The sequence below is a fragment of the Schistocerca gregaria genome, chromosome 2, assembly GCF_023897955.1.
Source record: "Schistocerca gregaria isolate iqSchGreg1 chromosome 2, iqSchGreg1.2, whole genome shotgun sequence".
NCBI lineage: Eukaryota > Metazoa > Arthropoda > Insecta > Orthoptera > Acrididae > Schistocerca > Schistocerca gregaria.
In genome coordinates, this window is record NC_064921.1 from 141,557,481 (window position 1) to 141,584,720 (window position 27,240).

The 27,240-nt window shown below is 41.9% G+C and overlaps 1 protein-coding gene across 1 annotated transcript in view; it reads right to left on the reverse strand.

Moving 5' to 3' along the window:
• Positions 1–790: 790 nt before the first annotated feature.
• LOC126336527 (ER membrane protein complex subunit 5) overlaps positions 791–27,240 on the reverse strand; it is a 57,854-nt gene continuing 31,404 nt past the window's right edge. Inside the window, exons 2-3 of the mRNA XM_050000322.1 lie at positions 26,402–26,454; positions 791–1,608 (exon numbers count right to left, since the gene is read on the reverse strand). Of these exons, the coding sequence (XP_049856279.1) occupies positions 1,384–1,608; positions 26,402–26,454 (278 nt within the window). The 3' untranslated portion in view covers positions 791–1,383. The remainder of the gene's footprint in view (positions 1,609–26,401; positions 26,455–27,240) is intronic.

A 27,240-nucleotide genomic window follows, 5' to 3' on the forward strand; every position in this document is an offset into this window, starting at 1 on the left:
CTCCAAGTAGAAGACTGCGTGAAAACTACAAGACATAGACAAAATAAACACATTTCTCTGGATACAACACGTCTCCTAGTTTTTAACTCAAACTGCAGGTGTTCAGTATGGGTACAATTTATGATGTGGCATAAATCAATATGGGCATAAGAGCACATGCATGTAATTCACTCAATTCACTGCTACCTACTTGGTGGTACTTAGTGGTCGATACACAAGCACAACTAATTCAATGTGACAATATGCAGCAGATGACTTGTCTACATGGTATTATATCCCTGCTCCCTGGTGGTGCACTCTGCAACAACACCACAGCTTGTATTATGAATTGAAACTTGGAGAGGTGTACCATTCAATTGCTGGTCAATACTTTCATTCAGTAGATGCCCCCGGAAGATAAGTTGTGGTTAGGAGTTTTGAATCAAAGTCAGAGATTGCTACAGAATAAAGAAACACTGTATCTTAGTTACAATCCGTTCAGCTGTTGCATACAGATGTATTCAAATCAATAACAATACACATTTTGAATAGTTTAGGGAAAGAAGGAAAATAATTTATTGTTTTTACTAGTCTCTTTGTCATATAATACAACATTTTAATTCCAACAGATAAGTAAAATGTTAATAAAACATTATCTCATAGCTCAAATAAGACATCAACAAACCTCACTGATATTTGACCTTTTGATAACTATTTGTAGATTCACAATTTTTCTGTGACGCACTTCTTGCCTGGCATATTTTGCTTTATTTCATACAGAGTTTGCTTGTACAGATGGTGATGACCTGAGGTGTGTGTGTGTGTGTGTGTGTGTGTGTGTGTGTTTTCCCATTCCTAAACACCTCTCCTAGCATTAAGTAACTCTGAACGAAATCATTTTCATTGCACCATTGCTGCTGTTTCTAAAATGCCTGCTTTCATACTTATTATGAATGCAGGAATACAGATAATGAATAATCTTTTACAACACTATCTTTTCTTTCACTTCCAAAAAGTTTATTTGCAGCATGTTGGTTTCTCTCTACCTGCAGCAAGATTGCCAGGATTCAAAATCTTATGCTACACACAACTCAATATATGAGAATAACTAATAAAGTATAAACTTCAAAGGTCTACTACATTAATTATAGCAACTCAATAAATGCTATTCAACACTGCAAATTTATGTGCGCTCCTCAATTCAACTTTCTTGAACGTGATGTTAAAATACTCTGAAATCAAATGTTAACTGAATAGTATTGTGAACATATTTAACAAAAAGTTTGTCAGATATTATTCTGCAGATGAAAAAGGAATGGATAATGATTAGTTACTGAAATAGCGAAAGACAAATGTGCAAACCACATATTTTCCTTCACTTTTAAAATATACCCATTTCTAATATCATGACTGTGGCTCTTCAAGTGCAGATTTTTGTATTGGTGGCACATAATTTGGTGACAAAGCTTTTCCTCTGTGACTAAACACATAAAATGAAGGTATATTTCTCAGAGTTTCCCAAGATTTATTCTCCAGATCAACTGTGGCTCTTATTTCCTTAAAGTCTCCAGCTATATGTAAGACACCATATAATGTCACAAAGAGACTCACAATTCCTTGTATCATTATCTGAAAAAAGACGGAAAAAGTCTGCTGTAATTTAAAATTGTCTACACTTTACATATGTAAATGGAATATAAGGGATTAACATTATACGAGTACACTATAAAATGTCCTATATACAGAGGTTTTTTTACAAGACACCATACTATGATAACAAAACATGGAGAGGTCCTTCCAAAAAAGGCAGCCAAGTTTAATATGAAGTTTAACACACAATAAAGAATCCAACTGCAATACGAATCTAAAGTTGAAAATTAAATCAGAACTAAAATTTATGTTAGTACTTGACGCATGTTCATTTGTTTATATTATTACTCCAAATCAAATATATATTTCCCAACAGAGGTTTCAAAGTGAAAACTTTGATACCTCCTGAAAAAAATCAGTTAACTGCAGCACCCCTTTGTAGACAAGCATGCAGAGGTGAGGTTTTTAACAGTGAGGCTTTTAACACTCTTAATAAATCCAATACAAATGTTGTTAAATTATATTATATACATAAATTAAAACATAGCTAAAAATCACATTCACACACTTCTATAAGGGTTATACAAAAAGAAATGAGCCGGAGGCATAATTACAGAAACCAATACCTGTATGTTAGAAGTATTGACCCTAGCTGTTGAGACACCTGTCCCATTGTGACATAAGGCAGTGAAAGGCTGACTCATAAAATTTCCAGGGCTGCGATGTTAACCAGTTCCGCACCTACAGCATGACATTGTTGTCCAAGGTGAATCGTTTGCCCCTCAGAGCCTTTTTAAGGGGACTACAAATGGAATAATCACAGGGGGAAAGGCCCGGATTGTATGGAGGTTGGCCGAGAACCTCCCATTTGAATTTCTGCAGGAGTCCCACAACTGTGTTGGCCCTGTGAGGCTTGGCATTGTCGTGAAGCAGAATGACCCCATGGGTGAGACTGCCTGGCCATTTTGATTTGATCGCTTGGCAAAGGGTGGTCAAGGTTTGCGAGTAACGCTGACTATTCACTGTTGTCCTGTGCTGCAGGAAATGAATCAGAAGGGGGGCATTTTGGTCAAAGAAGAACCTCAGCAAAAGGGACAAACAATTCACTTCGGACAATGTCCATCTATACATGCGGAACTGGTTAACATCGCAGCCCCGGGAATTTTATGAGACAGCCATTCACTAACTTGTGTCACAGTGGGACAAGTGTCTTAACAGTCAGGGTCAATACTTCTAACATACACGTACTGGTTTCTGTAATTATGCCTCTGGCTTGTTTCTTTTCAAAAGCCCCTTATATCTATACTCTCTTACACCAGAATTAAACTGTTTTCATTGTGGGTCCTGAAGTCCAATGAGAGAAGGTGGCTAGGGAGTTTAACTGCATGATCAGTGAGAGTCTCATGCTCTACTGCCTCTTGTAGTGGTAAGTTCATAGAGCACACCCTTATCCTTAGTGGCACATAAATGTTTACAGTCACTGTTTTAAACTCTCATAACAAGGGACGGCTGTGAAATAGTATGTGACATTAAAAAACATAATTGTCCCTGTTATGTCTGCAAAAGCACAAGAAACTAACGAACAAAGTCCAAAAAAAAATTTAATGGACTGTTCAATTAACCAAAACAAATTCTCCAAGTGTAATACCAACACAAAACAGCAATCTGTCTTCAAATCACAACTACATACAAGAATAATATAGAAAACAAAGGAAATAATTTCCTACTAGTCTCCGCCAGAGACTTCTCCGATATACCAAGCCTAATCCAGAGACCAGTGAGAAGATCCAAGCCAGGCTGCCGGGGCGGCAGCTATCCACGTCTGCTGGCAGTTGATGAACTGCCAATGTGCGGCCGAGCTCCGGACTTTATAGCGCTTCGGCGGATGAGTACCTCGGACCTATTTTCCATCACGTGGTTTGATGTGTGAAAATAGTTCCGGGATCTGCAGCGACCTCTTCCTTATGTTTATGTGGGCCGGTAGTGGCCCCTGGTGACCGCTGGTGTCTGATGTGTTGTTGTTGTTTTTGTTGTGGCCATTCATCAATACTGCCTGTCAGTTGGGTAGTGCTTCTGTGTGCCTGCGAAGTGGGCAAGCTGCGGCTGCAGGCTGTCAGTTTGGTTGCTGATACTCTAGGTGCCTTGATGTCTGGTGGAGAAGGCCACAGCAATCCCACACTTGGCATTGTTCTGACATAGTCATAGTCAGAGGGAGGTATAACTCCTCAGTGCAAGAGCATAAGTTTACAAACTGAGTCCTCCAAACACAATCACAGAGGTCTTTGTTGTCCACAAGCCATCTTCACAATGTATTACACCTGTAGGGTACTGTATCCCATGATGCGGAAAAATAAAAATTTCTTTAGGCAAATTGAAAATTTATTTCTCAACATATTCTTCACTCTGATCAATGCATTTGTTCCTTGCAGCAAAGATACTCTCTTCACTAAGTTATAATCTCATCCTTCTAAGCAATGTTATGAGATTCGGAAAAACTGAATTTATGTGGAGCCAAAACTGGGTAAAATACTGGGTAGGGAACAGTTCAGTTCTAGATGGTATACAGGTGGTTCAAACCTTCTGGGTCAAATTGAAGCAGCTGGTAGTGGTACCACAACTGATTATATTGAGATAGGTAAGAAGTGGTCGAAAACGCATATTTAATTGTGTTAGAGACATACACGGCAACCACCGCATAACAGCAATATGGCTCTTAGTAACTGTTCAAAGTGACAAATGGCAGGCTTGATGTACACATGGCAATGACGCATGAAGTTCTGCCACTCTCTCTCAAATCCCTGGTGTCTGTTGTACAAGGAGACAGGCAGCTTGGACCCTAGCAAGCAGGTCTTCATCCTTTTTTACTTGTGTTTCATGCACCAACATCTTGATGTAACCCTAGAGGAAAAAGTCCAGAGTTGTGAGATTCAATGACTGCCTTGGTCATGAGACAAGATCTCCCCTTCCAATCCAGCGATGAGGGTACATGTCATTTAGGCGCTCATGGACATAAACACTGAAACTGGCCGATGCATCTTCATGCTGAAAGCACATCCTTTAGTCAACAACAAGGAATACAGTCTCCAAGAACTGTGGCAGCACATCCAACAGAAACCCCAAGTAATGTGAATTAGTCAAACAGGGAGGCAGCAAATAAGGTCCTATTAGGTGATCTTGGATGATGTCCGTCCAGATGAATGAGACCTCACCTGCGAACAACACAAACTGTTACGAAGTTCAGCACTATAGCAGTACAGTGGATAATCCATTGACAGACATGAATGTGTGGTTCAAAATCCTTTGATCCCAGTGCTTGCACATGTTCTTTATGATAGGGGTGTTCCAACAGTACTCTCCACACTATAGCCTTCACGGGTAGCTTGATGGCTGCTTATTTCTGGGTAGCTGAAAACTCGATTCAACAACATTTCCTCAAAATCTGGTGTTCTCACATTTTCTTGGCGGGATCCTTGATGGTTCTATGTGGTTGAATGACTCCTCTTGTAAGTTGGTATCCATGGAGATAAACGTCTTCCAATTAGGACAATGCCTGTTTGGAAAATTTTCTCTGTGCATTTGTGCCACTTTGTGGGCACTACATCTTGTTGCACCATACTTCCCAAATGAATGCCTGCCACCTCATGTGACAAGTAACATTGCACTGTACATACCAACACACCATGGACACATCACAAGCTGTCTGATGAGATGGACGACTGACACTAGGGATAGTGTTGTGCATGCAACAGAGGTTAAAGCACTGGTGTGATGCAAGTGGTTATCACATGATGCATGTGCTATGATCTAAATTGTGTACAGTATGTCTGTTTGCTGGTCAGGGTTGTACATTGTTTTATAATCCGCTGCCTTTTTCAGTATACAACAGACACCCAGAATCTTTGTGAGCAAGCAGTGGAACCGCAAGCACTGTTGCAGTACATCCGCAGACTGGTGGTCGTTGCTTTGAACAATTACTACGTGCTACCTTGTTTCTTGCAGTGTACACTGTTTACACCCATAACACAATAAATATGCATTTCTGACCACTGGTCCCCTATCTTAATATAATCGTTTGTGGTCCCACTACCTGCTGTTTTGATTTGACCCAAAAGGTTTGAGACACATGTATTTGTGTCATTGAACCAAAATGCTGGAAACTTCTGCTTCAATTCCTATGCCAACAGTTCAATTATTTTGGATAATGAGAGACAGTCACTTTTCTACACTTGCCTATGCAGTCAACCACAATGATATACTTTGAGAAAGAAAGAGAGTTAGTCAACACTTCATTTCATATCAACACAACTGCATTTGCCATTTTTGCAAAGTTTCATATACATAAACGCATTGTTTTGACTTTAATTGTGTCTCCCAAAGTGTAATGGTGGCTTCACATTTTGTCTACTGTCCCATACGAATATCGGGAGACTTTGCATTATACTTAAGATCTACATAATGTTTACAAACTCAAAATTGAAAAGTTCTTCCATGTGCATCTGTGATGTCAATCAACAAATATGCCATCCATCACAACCTCAGCTTCTTCATTCAGAATCCTGTGTGCAATATTGTGTGATATGCATACTTCCTCAAACATCCACAAGTCTAAATTTGATTATGTTCAAGAGACGTTCCAATCAGAAGTCCAGATTATGTTTAATCTCTCTCTCTCTCTCTCTCTCTCTCTCTCTCTCTCTCTCTCTCTCTCTCTGTCTCCCCCCCCCCCCCCATGTCCCTCTCCTGTTATGCTTCCCAAACATGGGGGATACCATACTGTGGCTGGTTCCTGCACTTCTACTGAAAGAATCTATATCCTACATTTTCAAACCATTACCTGAAGACTATCTATCTAAAAAACGTGAACTACTTTCCTGCACCAGCTCTACACACTTCCTGTACCTTTATTATATAGTAATCATCTTTTTGTTGTTAATGGCAACTTTCTCTGCACCAGCTAAATGTAATACCTGTGGTCCTGCTAGCACTGAAAACTACTTCACCCAGTGATTGACTGATTTCAACTGTTGCCACTTCCTTCCTACTATTCAAGAGTGAACTACACCCAAAAACTCACTATGCTGGGAACACAAACACCTATTTCAAAATCTTCATAGGTCATCTACAAAACTGTTCTTCATTAACTATAAACTTAAAACTGGTCCAGATTCAGTAATGAAATATTTATGATCTGCATTTAAGTCACACACATCCCACATCCCCTCCTTATTCTTCCAGAATAACAACACTCGCTCTCCCAGAAAGTTCACCTGGTCCTCATCATGCCATCTTCCTGGATGTTGACTTCCAACTTCGTAAGAATCTCTGTTCACACGGATGCCACTAATCCCAACAATGTCATCATTTCAACAGTTCCACACAAAAAGATCTCTCTCATACAGCCTGACTGCCTATGGCTGCCACATCTTCAGTCGTGAGTAGCACTCTTCCAGTATCCCAAAGATCTTGCACAGTCCTGTGCAGGTCAACATTACCTCCTCATCTAGCCGAGAAACCCGTCTTCCTAGCCTAACATCCCCCTCCAACTTAATTTTACAGTAGCACTTATGCCCAATATTCTCCATTATTTGTCAGATATATTCCAGTCTTTGTCTTCCCCTACACTGTTTACCCCTCCCCCCCCCCTCCCCACCCCCACTCCCCCCCCCCCCCCCCAATTGCTCCCTCTAAAACTACACCAGTTATTCCATGATGTCTTAGTGCATGGAGTCCATAATTACAGATCCAGTTTCAAAATGCTGTAGAAAGAGAATTGCTGCTGAGAATGACATTTAATTTGAACAGCATATTATTGGGCTGTGTGGTTGTTAAATCCACCCATGGACTGTATAAGTAGCTGGCTTCTTTGAGCTGACCTAAGTTGAGGGATTGCCTTTTCAGTCGTTCTTAGTTTCACTAACATCTCTGTGGTATTTTGGTTCGATTCGGCCGCATTGAGTTGTGGGCTTTAGTTTCTGCCTGTTCTCTTTGAACCCCTGGAAGCCTGACTTTTCCAAATTTACTGTGGTTTTACAGGCTCACTGTGCTGTTTCGCACTGGACTTTTATTTATCTCCTGTGTGTGTTTATTGAAACTACTTCTCAACCAGTGGTATGGAACCGGCCATTAACACACGCCTTATGGTGTTCTAGTCTAGCTGATGTGAGGGCCACGTCTTGTAGAAGACGCCACTGATCTGATGGGGTGGAAGGACACCCACACCTGCAACAACTGAGGGATGGTGGATCAGCAGCTGGCTCACTGAATCAAGAGTTAAGTGAAGCATTATATGTAGTTAAAGGCTTGCCTTGATGTACCTTGGCCAGGGCTCTCAAATTTGTTCTCCTGCTTTTCTCAAATCATTAAGATTTTAATCATTTTCTTCTTGTTTAATTGAAATTTGTAAGATTTTATTAAGTATTTGAAAAGTCGATGCAAATATAACAACTACTTACATGTTTGGGGTAAATCTTTTTTATTTTTCGACATTGTCTCCTTTTAGGCTTATACTCTTTGTCCAACGGTGTTCTAATTTGTTGATCCCTTCCGAATAATAGGAACTGTCCAAGTCTGCAAAATAGCTATTAGTTGCTGCAATCACCTCCTCGTTTGAATAAAATCTTTGACCCGCCAGTCATTTCTATAAATTGGGGAACAAATAGAAGTCTGGAAAATTTGGAGGGGGGGGGGGGGGGGGGGGGGGTGAAAAGAGTTGGAATCCTATTTCCAATAATTTTGAGACCACAACTGCTGAGGTGTGTGCTGGTGCATTGTCATGATAGAAAAGGACTTTTTTGCGGTCCAATAGGCAGCGTTTTTCTTGCAGCTCAGTTTTCAGATGGTCCAATAATGATGAACAATATGCACCTGTAATAGTTTTATCCCTCCCCAGATAGTCGACGAGGATTATCCCTTGCGAATCCTAAGACAGGCACAATAACCTTTCCGGCTGAAGGAATGGTCTTCACCTTTTTTAGTGCAGATTCTTCCTTGGCAACCCATTGTTTAGATTGCTGTTTGGTCTCAGAGTATCATAATGTATCCATGTTTCATCCACAGTGACGAAACGACACTAAGTCCTGCAGATTCTTCCTGAACAGCCGCAAACCATCCTTGCAACACTTCACACGATTCCATTTTTGGTCAAGCATGAGCAATCGCGGAACCCGTTTTGTGGATAGTTTTCTTATGTCTGAATGTTTATGCAAAATATTATGTACCCATTCATTCGAGATGCCCACAGCACTAGCAATCTCACTCACCTTAACTCTTCTGTCATCCATCACCATATCATGGCTTTTATCAATGATTTCTGGAGTCATAACCTCCACAGGGCGTCCAGAACGTTCAGCATCACTTGTGCCCATATGACCATTCCGAAAATGTTGAAACCACTTATAAACTGTTCTAATCGAAGGTGTCGAGTTACCGTAATGTTTATCACGCTTCTCTTTAGTCTCCTGAAGCGTTTTGCCTTTTATAAAGTAATGTTTAATCACTACACGAAATCCTTTTTCATCCATTTTTTGACAATCACTCGACTCCTTGATTTACACAAATGCCAAACACAAAACTCGACTCCTTGATTTACACAAATGCCAAACACAAACAAATAGAGCAATATGGCTGAAACATGGTGTGCGTTCTTTCCAAAGATGCTATTAACTAAACATGACCTCGATACAGGCCGGTGGTGCCATCTCTCAGACTTTGCATGAACTTTTCAAACGCCCCTCGTAACTGAAGTTTGCTCTGAATGTAAATGTGACCAGTCCCTAAAATAATTGTTTTCTCCCTAAATGCTTGGGACCCTTTTAGAAAAAGTGGTTGGTTTAAATTGCTGAAAAAGTGTAAGCTTGATGGTTAACTTTCTCGTAAGAATTGGCTAATTTCATTAAGATTTTAAAGTTTTCTTCTTGTTCAACTGAAAGTTGTAAGGTTTTATTAAATGTGGTGGCAATTATAAATAACTGAAGCTTGCCCTGAATACATATCTGGCTGATCTTTAAAATGATTGTTTCCTCCTAAATGCTTGGAAACTTTTTAGAAAAGATTGTTGCTTTAAATTGCAGAAAGGGTGTACATTTGATGGTTAACATATATCCTAAGAATTGGCGAATTTCATTAAGATTTTAACAGCTTTCTTGTTGTGTTTTTTCCTCTTAAATGCTTGAAACATTTCTTTTTCTTTCTTTCTTTCTTTTTTGTTTAATTAAAAAAACAGGTTGTTGCTTTAAATTATATTTCTTAAAACCCCAGGGAAATTTTTAATTCAACAATCTTGTCATGTTTAAATAAAGTGTTTTACTAAAAGGCAAAAGATATTTTCCCTGAAATTTTCTAGCTGTTCCACGGCCCATTGGCCTTACTTTTTTTTAAATTGTTACTGTATTCATTTGGCCATGTCTACTGGCAGCAATGTGTGGTTTTTATTGCACAGGAGGGGAGAGGTGGGAAGGGGAATGGGGAGAGGCAAATGTTTAAGTATCTTTCACCTTGAGTGTTTATATAGTGATGTAATAGTTAAGGTAAACTGTTGTTACGAGTACATTTGTGACTTTCAGGCCACAGTTCACTATGGAGGTGTAGCATTGCCTAGGGCTCAAATTGTTAAAGAAACTTATGAATGTAACATTAGCTCTCAAATTGTGGAGGGAAGCGTTACCGATCTTGTTGCGCGGGTGAGGGCGGCATTGGATAAGCCACTCGTCGTTACCGCAGAAACTGTTAGTGAGGTATGTGATGCCCTGGCACAGCACACTGCTGTGTTGGCCAGTTTAGAACCGAGCACTGATTTTCTTGACAGTGCTCCTCCCATTTGTTAGCAATTCGCTTGCCTTCAAGCACAGCTTCTCCATTGGGAAACTGGGTTAGTGATCTTGGCCGTCTTAAGGCGGATGACGAACAAGTCCAAGTTATCTGACAACAGCAAGGTCAAGCAGCCAAATTTTAAGACGTTGTAAATCAGTTTGTCTTAGAGGAATTAACAAATTCAAATGGGGACCAGGTTTCTGATACCCAAGTTTGAATAATCCTGTTCAAGCACTTACTTCGCCTCAGTGTATTGGTATGAGTAATTTCTGTAAATTACCACACCCTATGGGAATTTTATTGAGGGAAATTGATAAATTTCTCCATTGAGTCCAGGAGTAACATTGAGGAAGCTTTATGGCTTTTGGTTAAATTTGAGCGTCACAAGAATGTGTTAATTTTGCCTCATAATCAGGATCTTCAGTTATTGTACCCGTTAACTAGTGGGACATCGAATCAAATGTTTGTTGATATTTTGTGCGAGGGAAAAGAGTTGAGGTAGTTACATCAACAGGTGATCAGTTTAAAGCTGTCACTCCATCTGAACAACAATCTGCAGTGTAAGTATTACTGGCACTGGCGGGTGCAATCAAGTAGTAACGAGACCTTGAGTAAATATATAGAGTGGAACCGAATTGCTGTTTTGACCTTAGAACTGCAAGTTCCTGAGGGTCAAATTGTCGATAACATATTGGAAAGGATGGTGCCAGAGGATCGATATCGCTGTTTTGGCCTTAGAACTACAATTTTCCGAGGGTCAAATTGTCGATAACATATTGGAAAGGATGGTGTCAGAGAGGATCAATCTCACATCACCTTTGCTAGTAAGTCTACTATCTTTGATCAATTAAGTGCTTCAGATTCAGCATTGAGGCACACTTAGTTACGCTGATAATCAGTGAGTTCAGTCATCTTTTGGTTGCTTGGTAGCTAGTGGCTGCTCCGTGCAATCCAAATTCCACAGTGACCCATAACAGCAATCTCACGACTGTTTTTGTTACCAGCAGGTAGGACATTTTGTTCTTGAGTTTCCGGTTCAGTGAAAGTGGGAGAGAGACAGCTCACAGTGTTGGAAGTTGGGAAACGAGCCTATACATTCCTTTTCCAGGTATTGTCGTCAGACCGGGGGCGTTGTGCGCGAGCCCTTACCCTTTGTGTTTGCTCACTGGAATCATGAGCCAGTCTGCATCCTTGTTGATTCTGGATGCTCAGGATCGCTGTTGGACTATCATTGGTGCCTGGAGTATTGGTCTTTATGTAAGTTTTCTCCTTTATGAGCTTCTTCTCGGAAATGTCAACCTGCTAGCGGCCGTCAGCTGCTTTTAGTGGGTGAGTTTGTGGTTAGTTTTAGTATTGAGAACTTTTCCTGGCCAGTTAAGTTGTTAGTAGTTAAGAATTTGTCTGTTAATTTAATCTTGGGCTGTGATTTTGTATACCACACTTTATTAATGTTTGATGGTCTACAACACACTATTTATTTTAAATTTTGTCCTGGATAACAAATTGGTTTAAGCTCACATAGAATCTCATTGCTTGTATGTTCTGTTTTGCCTGCTAAGGTGTTATGAATGGAGTCATTTGGAGCCACAACAAAGGGATCACTTGTTGTGAGTGTCAATAAGTTTCTGAAAGTGCTCACCAATAGGCTTGGCATGACCAATAAAATCCAGTACAAAATCAGGGTGATTTATAATGTTCCAGTTCCACTATCTCCCGACAGTTTATCACGTACCCCCCCCCCCCCCCCCTCCTTTTTTAACCCTCGTCAAGATGGAAGAGCCTGTGTGCCCTCATAGATGGTATGTTGTGTGCAGTGGTTATAAGACCTTCTACTTCCTCCTACACATCACCTATGTTCTTGGTACCCAAGGGTAGTAAGGGAGAGTTGTGACTGGTAGTTGATTACAGGTTGGTGAAAGAAAAGGTTATACTGGAGTCTATACCTTTACGTGATATCCATCATTCTGCCCATGGGTCTCTGGAGCAAAATATTTCACCATTTTGGACCTGAACTAAGCCTATTACCAAATTCTGCTGTCACAGGAGTCCAAACACATTACTGCATTTTGTACGGATTGGAATCTCTTTGAATTTAACAAAGTTCCTTTCAGCCTGTCAACAGGAGTGGCTGTTTTATCTAGGTGATTGGATCCAGTGCTTGGCGACTTAAAATTTAAGTTTATATATAACTGCTTGGATGACGATGTTATCTATAGCCCCACCTTTGAGGAGCACTTGTAGCATTTGGAAGCACTGTTAGAGAGATTTAGCGAAGGAGGATTGACCATGAAACCTGCTAAGGTCAACTTGACGCACTGGTAGATTTCCTTTTTAGTCCATTTAGTCTCTGCCGAAGGGGTTAGCATCAATCAGGAGCATATGAAAGATCTCCAAAAATTTCCCCCTCCTGTAAATGAACATTGGGATGGCCAACTATTTCCACAAATATGTGACTAACTTAGCATAACTGAACATCTTGTTTAGCCACTTGTAAACTGCATGTATGAATTTTACAAAACGTGTAACGCTGTTCTGTCTGTGATAATGTTATTTATTCTGCTACTGGTTTTGGTCTTAAAACATCACCAACAGCAGCTGTACAACATACAAAAGTCACTTTGACTTATGTATATGGTAGAGCTGCTGTCAATGATAGTTTCAGATCGAAACTGGTAGTAGAATAAATAATATTGTCACAGACAGCACAACTTTGTGCATTTTTAAATTTGCACAACTGGCCACCCCTCTTAAAGAATTACCCAGGAAAGGAGTTAATTTCTGTTGGAACCAAACTCACCAGGCATCCTTCGAAGCTATTAAGCATGTTGCCAGTAACCCACCCATCCTGGCTATACCAAAATTCGAGTTTCCCTTTGTGGTCCAAACAGATGCATCTACTTGTGAAGTAACGGCAGTCCCCCTACAGGAACAGGAAAGGGATCATAGACCAGTGGCCTATGCATCTAAAAGGTTATCTGTCAGCACTTAAGTATTATGTCTAAGAATGGGAGGTGCTAGGGGTGCTTATCGCTTTAGAGAAGTTTAGCTTTTATCTTGAGCACCACAAATTCTTGCTTGAAACTAACAATCAAGCCCTCAGGTGGGTGCTGGCACACCCACGTAAGACAGGTCGTATAGCTTGCTGGGCTGTCCGAATGTCAGCTTTCCAATACAAGGTGCAACATATCCATGGCAACTACAATCAGGTTGCCGATGTCTTGATTCAGATGTCTGAGTTTTGGGGTTCAGCAGCCTGAAAGTATTCAGTCCAGGGGATTGTGTAGGCAGGATATTATCTGAAGTTCCAGAACTTTTCGGGGACCTCAGGCAAAGACGGACAGTGATCCCAAGATTACGGCCATTAAGGGTAAGCTATTGAATGGTGAACAGGTGGTTGGTCATCTCATCCATAAAGGCCTAGTTTGTCGTGCTGGGGCAAAGTCAGGTGGTTTTAGGATCTGTTTGCCCTATCAGCTCGTCCAGCCTGTGTTACGGTACTTTCATCATATGGTGTTTGGGGGTATCTGAGCGTCCACAAAACTATCACTAATATTAGGCGCCATGTGGTTTGGTCTTCCTTATACAAGGATGTTGAGAGGATGGCGAATGACTGTGGAGTCTGCAAAAGAGCAAAGCCTAATTCTAGCCCTGCTAAAAGTCTTCTCCAATCCACTAGGAAAACTTATCCCAGCACTCCTGCTTGTGTTGGTGAATAAGGCAGTAGGCTCGTGCAAGCAGCCGTTTAAAGGCGATGAGGTGTTCTATTGAGGAATGTTGCTTGTGACGCTGGAGCGCCCACCGGCGATCTTTAATCGCCTCGGCGATCACAGGCGAACACCACGGCACAGTCCTCTGACGAGGAGACTCAGAAGAACCGGGAATGGCAGATTCTGCGGCAGTAACAATGCTGGTGGTGACTGAGTGAACCACCGCTTTCAATGGCTTCATTAGAAAGAGGCGCAATAGCAGCCATGGAGGAGAACAAGTCCCAGTCAGCCTAATTCATAGCCCATCTGCAAGGGCGCCCAGCAGAGTGACACTGTGGCAGTGACAGAAAGATCAGAAAGTGGTCACTACCACATAGGTCGTCATGCACACTCCACTGGACAGACAGTAAGAGGCTAGGGCTGCAAATCGAAAGGTCGATGGCTGAGTACGTGCCACGCACCACACTGAAATGTGTGAAGGCACCATCATTTAAAATGGAAAGGTCGAGCTATGTCAATACATGATCAATGGCAGCGCCTCGACCTGTTGCCACTGACCCACTCCATAGAGGGTTATGGGCATTGAAGTTGCCGAGTAACAGGAAAGGTGGCTGCAATTGGGCTATCAGTGCAGCCAGGCCATGCTGTGGGACATCGCCATCTGGTGGAAGATAGAGACTGCAGACAGTAACAGCCTGTGTGTCCACACCCGAACAGCGACAGCCTCTAAAGGTGTTTGTAGAGGGACAGACTCGCTGTGAAGAGAGTTAAGGACATAGATGCAGATGCCACTAGATATCCTTTCATAAGCTGCCCGGATCTTATAATAACCCCAATAGCCACGGAGGGCAGGGGTTCGCATAGCTGGAAACCAAGTTTCTTGAAGAGCAATGCAGAAGAAAGGGTGAAGGCTGAGAAGTTGTTGGAGCTCAGCAAGATGGTGGAAGAAACGGCCGCAGTTCCACTGGAGGGTGACATTGTCCATGGCTGAGAAAAGTGTGAAGGGACTGGGGAGGCAGATTATGCCGCTGGGTCACTTGCTGCCACCGGTTCAGTACCCGCAGGAGTGACATCCATTGTGTCCGAGGGTCCGGTGAGATCCAGGTCTTCAGCAGACGCCAGAATCTCAATCTCATCCACAGACACTGAGATCGTACGAAACGGTGGGATGGGTGCCACTGCAATGTCGGGATTCTTGGGAACCTTTTTCTTTTTCTGCTTCTGCTTCTCGCGTTGTGCCTGCGGTGGTTCTGGCTGGGAGAGCTTGACTGGGTCACTCTCAGGGACGGACGACGACCGTGAAGCCATACAACCTGCGAACGGTGGTTGTTTCAGCCACTTACAGGTGTCTGCTTTTCCACTGGTCAGAACTTGCGAAGGGAGGTCCCCAAGGGACCCCGTCCTGGTGAGAGGAGCTGAAGGTCTTACGCTTCTCCGGCTGGGAAGTGGGAAATGATGTCCCCGATGGTTGGCGGGGTGTTGCTCCTGAAGTAGATGGAGCACGAGGAACTGGGAGTGAAGGGCCCTCCACAATGAAGGGGGCCGGCGGATTCTGATGAATCATAGAGCCAACCGTATGTCACGACACAGGAGATGGGAGAACCGTTGTTGCAGCAGCGGCGTAGGGTGACATCATTGGCACAGGATGTAGCCTCTCATATTTCTGCTTGGCCTCAGTGTAGGTCAGGCAGTCCAGGGTCTTATATTCCATGATCCATCCTTTCTGGAATACCCGGCAGTCCAGCGAGCAGGGGGAATGGTGTTCTCCGCAGTTAACACATATGGGAGGCGGGGCACATGGAGTATTGGGATGCAAAGGACGTACACAATCTTGACACGTGATGCTGGAAGTACATCAGGATGACATATGCCCAAACTTCCATCATTTAAAACACTGCATCGGAGGAGGGATATACGGCTTCACATCACAGCGGTAAACCATCACATTGACCTTTTTGGGTAAGACATCATCCTCCAAGGCCAAGATGAAGGCACTGGTGGCTACCTGATTATCCCTCGGACCCCGATGGACGTGCCAGACGAAGTGAACACCTCGTTGTTCTAGGTTGGCGTGTAGTTCATCATCTGACTGCAGAAGAAGATCCCTGTGGAATATAATACCCTGGACTATGTCTAGACTCTTATGGGGCGTGATGGTAACTGAAACATCCCCCCAACTTGTCACAAGCGAGCAACTGCCGTGACTGGAGAGAGGGTGCTGTTTTGATTAGACCTGAACCAGAGCGCATTTTTGACAAGCCCTCCACCTCCCCGAACTTGTCCTCTACATGCTCCACAACAAGCTGAGACTTCGTCGGCATAAATGATTCACCATCAACTTGAGTACAGATGAGGAACCAGGGTACATAATCTGCACTGCCGTCTTTAGCCATATGTTCCCCCCATGGAGTGGCCAGGGAGGGAAATGATCTCGGATCATATTTCTTGCCATTGAGGTTAGACCTCAATCGCTTAGAGACTGCTGGTGGAGGCCCACCAGCGAGAGATGATGCACCACGCTTCATTGCGGGTCATCTGCCCTGATGCCACCAACTCCGAACAGGGGCTTTCCCCACAGGCGCCACCCACCCACAGCAAAGATCACCTGACAGGATGGCCTTTGCCGGGAGTCCTGATGCCCCAGAGGGATAGGCATCTACTCCTTGGCATACAGGGGGAGGTAGCAGCTCAGGCATCAGCAGTGCGATCCCTGTGTAGTCAGGTGGCTACCACCAAGAGGGTACATGACGACCCCACCACAACGGACTGGCTACTGCGCTGGATGCCGGGTGTTGAATATCCATGTACATCACAAGGGCAAAGATGGATGCTACCCAGAACACACTGCAGCTGATGTGGCCAGAAGCCCGGTGTAAGTCCAACTCCATGACAATATCGTAAGTGCCAGATCTTAGGCAAGATGGATATAGAATGTACTACGTAAGGCGTACTTCCCCAAATGGTACGCACTAACGAAAAATTTTGAAATGAAGTGGTCAAACCCCTTAGGGGACTATCAAATTAAAGGCCAAAACAGTTGAGACTCCTAGTCGCCTCTTACGACAGGCAGGAATACCGCGGGCCTATTCTTACCCCCAACCTGTAGGGGGGTCATATGTTTCAACTGGAGTCCAGACTCTACATCCATCTTTGTCACTGACATACCCAACAAGATGACCAAAAACAGCCTTACCATCAAACATTGAACAAAAATGTTTGTTTATGTGAGCATGGCAACCTGTACAAAAAATTCTGAGGTGATCAAGTTTTCTGGAATAATGAAGAATGGGATACAACCTGATGGCTGTGACCAATGATGTCACCATATATGATGTATTGCACAGATATAATGACATAGATGAACCATGGACCTTGCCATTGGTGGGGAGGCTTGCGTGCCTCAGCGATACAGATAGCCGTACAGTAGGTGCAACAACAATGGAGGAGTATCTGTTGAGAGGCCAGACAAAAGTGTGGAGCCTGAAGAGGGGCAGCAGCCTTTTCAGTAGTTCCAGGGGCAACAGTCTGGATGATTGACTGATCTGGCCTTGTAACACTAACCAAAACGGCCTTGCTGTGCTGGTACTGTGAATGGCTGAAAGCAAGGGGAAACTACAGCTGTAATTTTTCCCGAGGGCATGCAGCTTTACTGTATGGTTAAATAATGATGGCATCCTATTGGGTAAAATATTCCAGAGGTAAAATAGTCCACCATTTGGATCTACGGGCAGGGACTACTCAGGAGGACACCGCTATGAGGAGAGAAAAAACTGGCGTTCTACGGATCGGAGTGTGGAATGTCAGATCCCTTAATCGGGCAGGCAGGTTAGAAAATTTAAAAACTGAAATGGATAGGTTAATGTTAGATATAGTGGGAATTAGTGAAGTTTGGTGGCAGGAGGAACAAGACTTTTGGTCAGGTGAATACAGGGTTATAAATACAAAATCAAATAGGGGTAATGCACGAGTAGGTTTAATAATGAATAAAAAAATAGGAGTGCGGGTAAGCTACTACAAACAGCATAGTGAACGCATTATTGTGGCCAAGATAGATACAAAGGCCACGTCTACCACCGTAGTTCAAGTTTATGTGCCAACTAGCTCTGCAGATCATGAAGAAATTGATGAAATGTATGATGAGATAAGAGAAATTTTTCAGATAATGAAGGGAGACGAAAATTTAATAGTCAGGGGTGACTGGAATTCGTGAGTAAGAAAAGGGAGAAATATAGTAGGTGAATATGGATAAGGGGTAAGCAATGAAAGAGGAAGCCGTCTGGTATAATTTTTCACAGAGCATACCGTATTTACTCGAACCTAAGCCACACTTTTTTTCTGGTTTTTGTAATCCAAAAAACCGCCTGCGGCTTAGAATCGAGTGCAAAGTAAGCGGAAGTTGTGAAAAATGTTGGCAGGTGCCGCCACAACTAACTTCTGCCGTCGAATATATGTAGCGCTACACAGGAATGCTTTGCACGCACAAAGATAAATACTGGCGCCAAAACCTCTGCGCCAGTAAACAATTAAAAAAAAAAGGGGAAAGACGAGCTCTTTTTCTCTGGCCTGACCATAGCATTTTCATACATTCTCCAAAGAAGTAAATACAAATTCTGTATTGTTCATCTTCAAATATCGCAGCATTTCAATGTACTACGAAAAAACGACTGGCAAGACTGTTTGGGACGTTTGTCAATATGGCCAACTCTACGTTCTGAATTTTTTCCTACCTGTGAGAAAAGATGGTTGCTAATGGGAACTTTTATGAATTGTGAATCACATGCAGTATTCTCTTCACCATAAGAATAATATGAATACAAACATTTTGCCATGTATTCTTTTGTGTTTGCTCCTATCTCATTTAAATTCTGTCTCCCTAATAAACTACGAAACTAGAATGAGACAACAGCAAAGGTGAAAAAATATACATATCATTCATGTTTATATTTGTATTATTCTTATGCCTAATAGTGATACAGTCACAAATGAAGCACGATAATTGACTTGATTTATAAATCTAAGATGACTCTAATTTTTGTGCAGAATGTAATATACTAAAGAGGCGTCTGAAAAAGATTTTTAAACGGAGAAAAATTTTTGCTAATCTCTCGTTCAGAACATCTTCTATCATACGCAGTCTATTATTTGGTTCTTGTTGACCATTATCAAAGAAAGCAGCAGTGTAAGTAACAACAAATAGCAGTCTCTTGCCATTGTTTCGCTAATGAGATGATTCCCCTCTTTTTTTTAAAAAAAAAAAAAAAAAAAAAAAAAAAAAAAAAAAAAAAAAAAAGAGAGAGAGAGAGAGAGAGAGAGAGAGAGAGAGAGAGAGAGAGAGAATTGTATGCGGCAGTAACGCACACAAAAGTAAGCCATGCCGCGAGCGGCGAGACAGGCTTAACAATGCATGACACAGTACAGTAACGCATTTTCAGCTTAGAGTGACGTAACCACCTATAAGAAAGAGAACGGCACTTATGAGATCAAAGAAAAATAAGCAATCAATTTAAACCAGATGAAGCACGTGAAAAAGGAAGGGTACCCGTATAAATACGGACGGAGCACATGACGCATAGCAATGGCTACCTGGTAAAGCTTAACTGCTAAGCTTACGACTCGAACCAAACTACTGTAGCTGTATCGTCATTCATTTGACCTAAATTGTGTCTCATATTACAATGGACCAACTGTGTTTCGATTTGGAGGTGTGGCCTAAAACTTTTCTCTCCCCTTAAATTTTAAGTCACAAATTTCAGGTGCGGCTAAGATTCGAGTGAGGGTTCGATTCGAGTAAATACAGTAAATTAATCATAGCTAACACTTGGTTCGAGACTCATGAAAGAAGGTTGGATACATGGAAGAACCCTGGAGATACTAAAAGGTATCAGATAGATTATATAATGGTAAGGCAGAGATTTAGGAACCAGATTTTAAATTGGTAAGACATTTCCAGGGGCAGATGTGGACTCTGACCACAATCTATTGGTTATGAACTGTAGATTAAAACTGAACAAACTGCAAAAAAGGGGGAATTTAAGGAGATGGGACCTTGATAAACTGACTAAACCAGAAGTTGTAGAGAGGAACAATTGACAGGACTGGGGGAAAGAAATACAATAGAAAAAGAATGGGTAGCTCTGAGGGATGAAGTAGAAAGGCAGCAGACGATCAAGTAGGTAAAAAGACGAGGGATGGTAGACACCCTTGGGTAACAGAAGAAATATTGAATGTAACTGATGAAAGGAGAAAATATAAAAATGCAGTAAATGAAGAAGGCAAAAAGGAATACAAATGTCTCAAAAATGAAATCAACGAGAAGTGCAAAATGGCTAAGCAGGGATGGCTAGAAGACAAATGTAAGGATGTAGAGGCTTATCTCACTAGGGGTAAGATAGATACAGCCTACAGGAAAATTAGAGAGACCTTTGGAGAAAAGAGAACCATTTGTATGAATACCAAGAACTGAGATGGAATACCAGTTCCAAGCAAAGAAGGGAAAGCAAAAATGTGGAAGGAGTATATAGAGGCTCTATACAAGGGCGATGTACTTGAGGACAGTATTAGGGAAATGGAAGAGGACGTAAATGAAGATGAAATGGGAGATATGATACTGCGTAAAGAGTTTGACAGAGCACTGAAAGACCTGAGTTGAAGCAAGGCCCCCGGAGTAGACAACATTCCATTAGAACTACTGACAGCCTTGGGAGAGACAGTTCTGACTAAACTCTACCATCTGGTGAGCAAGATGTATGAGACAGGCGAAATACCCTCAGACTTCAAGAAGAATATAATAATTCCAATCCCAAAGAAAGCAGGTGTTGACAGATGAGAAAATCACCGAACTATCAGTTTAATAAGTCACGGCTGCAAAATACTAACACGAATTCTTTACAGACAAATGGAAAAACTGGTAAAAGTCCACTTCGGGGAAGATCAGTTGGGATTCTGTAGAAATGTTGGAACACGCGAGGCAATACTGACCTTACGCCTTATCTTAGAAGAAAGATTATGGAAAGACAAAACTTCATTTCTAGCATTTGTAGACTTAGAGAAAGCTTTTGACAATGTGGACTTTAATACTCTCTTTCAAATTCTAAAGAAGGCAGGGGTAAAATACAGGGAGCGCAAGACTATTTACAATTTGTAAAGATACGAGATGGCAGTTATAAGAGTCAAGGGGTATGAAAGGGAAGAAGTGGTTGGGAAGGGAGTTAGACAGGGTTGTAGCCTCTCCCCGATGTTATTCAATCTGAATATTGAGCAAGCAGTAAATGAAACAAAAGAAAAATTCAGAGTAGGTATTAAAATTCATGGAGAAGAAATAAAAACTTTGAGGTTCGCCGATGACATTGTAATTCTGTCGGAGACAGCAAAGGACTTGGAAGAGCATTTGAACAGAATGGACAGGGCCTTGAAAGGAGGATATAAGATGAACATCAACAAAATCAAAACGAGGATAATGGAATGTAGTCGAATTAAGTCGAGTGATGCTGAGGGAATTAGATTAGAAAATGAGATGCTTAAAGTAGTAGATGAGTTTTGCTATTTGGGGTGCAAAATAACTGATGGTTGAAGTAGAGAGGATATAAAATGTAGACTGGCAATGGCAAGGAAAGCGTTTCTGAAGTAGAAAAATTTGTTAACATCGAGTATAGATTTAAATGTCACGAAGTCGTTTCTGAAAGTATTTGTATGGAGTGCAGTCATGAATGGAAGTGTAACATGGACGATAAATAGTTTAGACAGGAAGAGAATAGAAGCTTTGGAAATGTGGTGCTACAGAAGAATGCTGAAGATTAGATGGGTAGATCACGTAACTAATGAGGAGGTATTGAATAGAATAGGGGAGAAGAGGAGTTTGTGGCATAACTTGACAAGAAGAAGGGACTGGTTGGTAAGACATGTTCTGAAGCATCAAGGGATCACAAATTTAGCATTGGAGGGCAGCATGGAGGTTAAAAATCGTACAGGGAGACCAAGAGATGAATACATTTAGCAGATTCAGAAGGATGTAGGTTGCAGTAAGTACTGGGAGATGAAGAAACTTGCACAGAATAGAGTAGCATGGAGAGCTGCATCAAACCAGTCTCAGGACTGAAGACCACCACCACCACCACCACCACCACCACCACCACCACAACAACAACAACAACAACAACAACAACACAGATGAATGTTCAGAAACAAAGGAATGCAGGACAGAGAACACATATGTTGGACATACATCACATACATCCAAATTTTAAATACAATTTTAGATATATCTCTTTTTTGAATCCTAGTATCCTATTCTTCAGTTGACCTATGTAGTTCAACTGAAGAATAGGCTACTAGTGCTAGTGCCGATGCAAAAACCAATATATGTAACACTGATGTCCTGTGTCTCAGCTGAACTACAAATGTAATACCCCTAGCAGAACATAATTTGTTTCACCTTCATTAGCACTAGTATCCTATTCTTCAGTTGACTGACGTGGGTCAGCTGAAGTATGGGATACAAATTTTACAACTGTCACTTTTTTTGCCTCTACTAAATTATGACAAGTGATAAAAACTGTACACAATTTCTAGCCCCATCTTCCAAAAAACACATTCATGAAATTTGTCTGGAACCAAAGACCTTCCAGTTCGACTTAAAATATAAACTGCTGTATTGCAAGCTTCTGCCCATAATCCTCTTAGTAGTTTGCTTGCGTTCAGCAATGAACATGCAGCTTCAACAGTTCCATTTTCACTTTCAGACAAACAACTTTGTTCAGGAGTATAGGGTGGAGGAATCAGTAATTCTGTTCCCTTATCTATGAGCAATTCCTTAAGTCTGTTGCTAGTAAATTCTTTACCTCGATCACATCAGAACTGTTTAACAGCATGGCCTTTGGTTTCACGAGCTTCTTTTTAGAATTGTTAAGCATGCTGTACACTTCGTTTTTGTGCTTCAGTAAAATTTACTGAAATTGTCTGTAAAACTTATATAATATCAAGCACCTCCAAATGATTATATACTCTTTGATCCATTGATATCTACATGGATTAATTCACCAGCAGCTGTGGAGCGATTTGCTCATTGTCTGAATGGTAGTCTATGTCTATGCATCTTTCCTAATGCACAACCATCACAAAATTCATTCTTACAACCTTCTGCAATTACACTCCTGGAAATTGAAATAAGAACACCGTGAATTCATTGTCCCAGGAAGGGGAAACTTTGACACATTCCTGGGGTCAGATACATAACATGATCACACTGACAGAACCACAGGCACATACACACAGGCAACATAGCATGCACAATGTCGGCACTAGTACAGTGTATATCCACCTTTTGCAGCAATGCAGGCTGCTATTCTCCCATGGAGACGATCGTAGAGATGCTAGATGTAGTCCTGTGGAACGGCTTGCCATGCCATTTCCACCTGGCGCCTCAGTTGGACCAGCGTTCGTGCTGGACGTGCGGACTGTGTGAGACAACGCTTCATCCAGTCCCAAACATGCTCAATGGGGGACAGATCCGGAGATCTTGCTGGCCAGGGTAGTTGACTTACACCTTCTAGAGCACGTTGGGTGGCACGGGATACATGCGGACGTGCATTGTCCTGTTGGAACAGCAAGTTCCCTTGCCGGTCTAGGAATGGTAGAACGATGGGTTCGATGATGGTTTGGATGTACCGTGCACTATTCAGTGTCCCCTCAACGATGACCAGAGGTGTACGGCCAGTGTAGGAGATCGCTCCCCCACACCATGATGCCGGGTGTTGGCCTTGTGTGCCTCGTCCTGATTGTGGCGTTCACCTGCACGGCGCCAAACACGCATACGACCATCATTGGCACCAAGGCAGAAGCGACTCTCATCGCTGAAGATGACACGTCTCCATTCGTCCCTCCATTCACGCCTGTCGCGACACCACTGGAGGCGGGCTGCACGATGTTGGGGCGTGAGCGGAAGACGGCCTAACGGTGTGCGGGACCGTAGCCCAGCTTCATGGAGAGGGTTGCGAATGGTCTTCGCCGATACCCCAGGAGCAACAGTGTCCCTAATTTGCTGGGAAGTGGCGGTGCGGTCCCCTACGGCACTGCGTAGGATTCTACGGTCTTGGCGTGCATCCGTGCGTCGCTGCGGTCCGGTCCCAGGTCGACGGGCACATGCACCTTCCGCCGACCACTGGCGACAACATCGATGCACTGTGGAGACCTCACGCCCCACGTGTTGAGCAATTCTGCGGTACGTCCACCCGGCCTCCCGCATGCCCACTATACGCCCTCACTCAAAGTCCGTCAACTGCACATACGGTTCACGTCCACGCTGTCACGGCATGCTACAAGTGTTAAAGACTGCGATGGAGCTGCGTATGCCACGGCAAACTGGCTGACACTGACGGCGGCGGTGCACAAATGCTGCGCAGCTAGCGCCATTCGACGGCCAACACCGCGGTTCCTGGTGTGTCCGCTGTGCCGTGCGTGTGATCATTGCTTGTACAGCCCTATCGCAGTGTCCAGAGCAAGTATGGTGGGTCTGACACACCGGTGTCAATGTGTTCTTTTTTCCATTTCCAGGAGTGTATTTTAAGTTTCTCCGAGGTGTTCTTGATGTTTTGTTTATTCTGATGACCAACTCTTTCATGGTACATTTGTAATGTTTCAGATGATATCACTAAGTTCACTTGATTACTTTTTGCTGGCCAAACAACACACTTTCAACACATACAGCTCATTTTTCACATAGCCTGTCATGATGATGCTGCCAATGGCTCTTTCCTGAATCCTAACACTTTTGCTGCCAAACATTATATTGTAGCTGTTACAAGCAGCTGCTCTGGCAGAGAAGAAATGAGTACTTTGATCATATGAAACATTTTCCATTCTAGCATTGTACCATTTATTTTTTTGTCTTATTTCGATAAAGACTGTACCTTGATCACATTCACACATTTTACCTTGCTTTCCCAACAAAACCACTTCAGGAACATCAAATTCACTGCACAAAATGAAGTACTGATTATTCCAAGCGATATGCTTCATAGCACCTATCAAAATACCATTTATTTACGTCAATGCAATTTCTACTACGCAAACCCATGGCGCATGAAGTAAATATAGTGTTACAACCCACCTTCTGTTCTCACCGCATGCATCAAGAGCATCCAGTGGACACCCCGCTGCCCACCCCTCTGCCCAGTGACCTAGTAGTTCACATTTACTGCATGGAAATTTTTGTTCTGCTCGCTCTTCCAACATCATAGAAATGAACAAATGCAATTATGTCCATTGCATTTTGTTCATGCAATTCAATGGTACACAGTTTTTTGATAAGTAAGTAGAAACTCTGATTTTCCGCTGGCACTGTCTCCCAGAGATCTTTAAAATTATCATATTCCTTTCCAAGCATAAATATAATTCAACCATTTAATATTCTTTTAGACAATTTGTTCTCTTCATGTTTCATTAAATCATTTAGATCTACAAATAACTTCTGCAGCTTAATCACATGTGTGCTTCTCTTTCATTGCGTTTGATCCAAAACAAGTTTTCAATTAACATGTTCAAACATTGAATGCTGCTATGTTTAAATCGGGCATGTAGTTTATTCCATATTTCTTTAGCATTTTTGCACATCTACACCAGTTCACCAACTGGTTTGCTTAGCACACTTGCCACAAGCCTTGCTGCTTTCGCATAATTATTTTGCTGTTCTGCATATGCTGCCTTCTGTTCAACAGTAGAATCCTGAGGCAACACAACAGGTTTGCACATACCAATAACACTGTCTGAGACCATATGAATGGAGCACCATAGACATGTGCCAATTACATTTTGCCCATTTGCTTCAAGTTTATCAATATTCACCTCCAATTGTAGCTATGTTCTTACTGAACAAATAGTTTTAACAAAAAATTCTTCTGTCAGCACACACTGGATTGAATCAATTTTTTTCTAAAAAGAACTATTTTGTTCTTTAGATGTGGTCTGGGCCCATAACCTGTTGTAAATTATAAGGTCTGAACAACACAGTTTTAGTTATGAATGGTATGTTTTTTTTTTTTCCTTCAGGATAGAGCTTTACTTTGTAACTGCAATGAACATTATATAAAAACAAAAATATTTCATAACATATCTAGGAATAACAATCTACAGTGAATACTAAAACTTTTTCCTTTCATCACAACATTAATAAATGTGTACATGCCACTTTCAATTTATCCAGTAAAACATGCTGTTTAGACTTAACATTAGTGTTTCTAAAATCACACAAAACAATGAGTTAACATACTGATAATCAAGAGGAATCTTTAAAGTACTTGTATTTGCTACTTAAGTTCGCTTACATCAAATGGCAAGGTGACAAACTCCTGCTCAGTGATTCGAAGGTATGAACGATCTGAAACAAAGTGCAAAGAATACTTATCATTACAAGTTTTTTTTTTTATTTCATATACTACAGCTTATCAGAAGCAATACAGAATATTAAACAGAGATATCATATTTCTTATAATAAATATCTAATTATAAATTCTATATGAGTAATATCTCCTACGCATTACATAATTATAAATTCTATACGAGTAATATCTCCTACGCATTACATTATCTCCTTCATGACAACACCACTACATCCTTCTTGTTCTATTATACAAAGAGAAAAAAAGAAAAACATTAAGTATAGTTCACGATACCACACGAAAACAGATGATTACACACACAGCCATCCACTTAACAACATGATGTTTTACCTGTAGTGTTACAAGTAGTGATAATATGTCATGGAGTGCACTCTGCAAAGCTATGTCATAATACATAGTGACAGCTAGCATCCGTAAATGATTTTCAAGATAGTTACATTACTGAAGACGTGCTAATTTGAAGACATATCACGCACATATACACAATAAAGTTCTGATAGAATGTAAATATTTTAGGAGTAAAGGAGACCCCTCATTAAAAAGCAGAGGTGTTGAGTTGGCGACACACACATTCTCTCTCTCTCTCTCTCTCTCTCTCTCTCTCTCTCTCTCTCTCTCTCTCTCTCTCCCCCCCCCCCCCCCCCCTCTCTCCAGCATGTGGACTGGTTTGGGTGGGGGTTGCATTGGGCGGGATAGATTGGGAGGACAAAGCAGGGGCAGCCTGTTTACCAAGAGAGAGGGGTGCCAGGAGCCTGGGCTAAGCA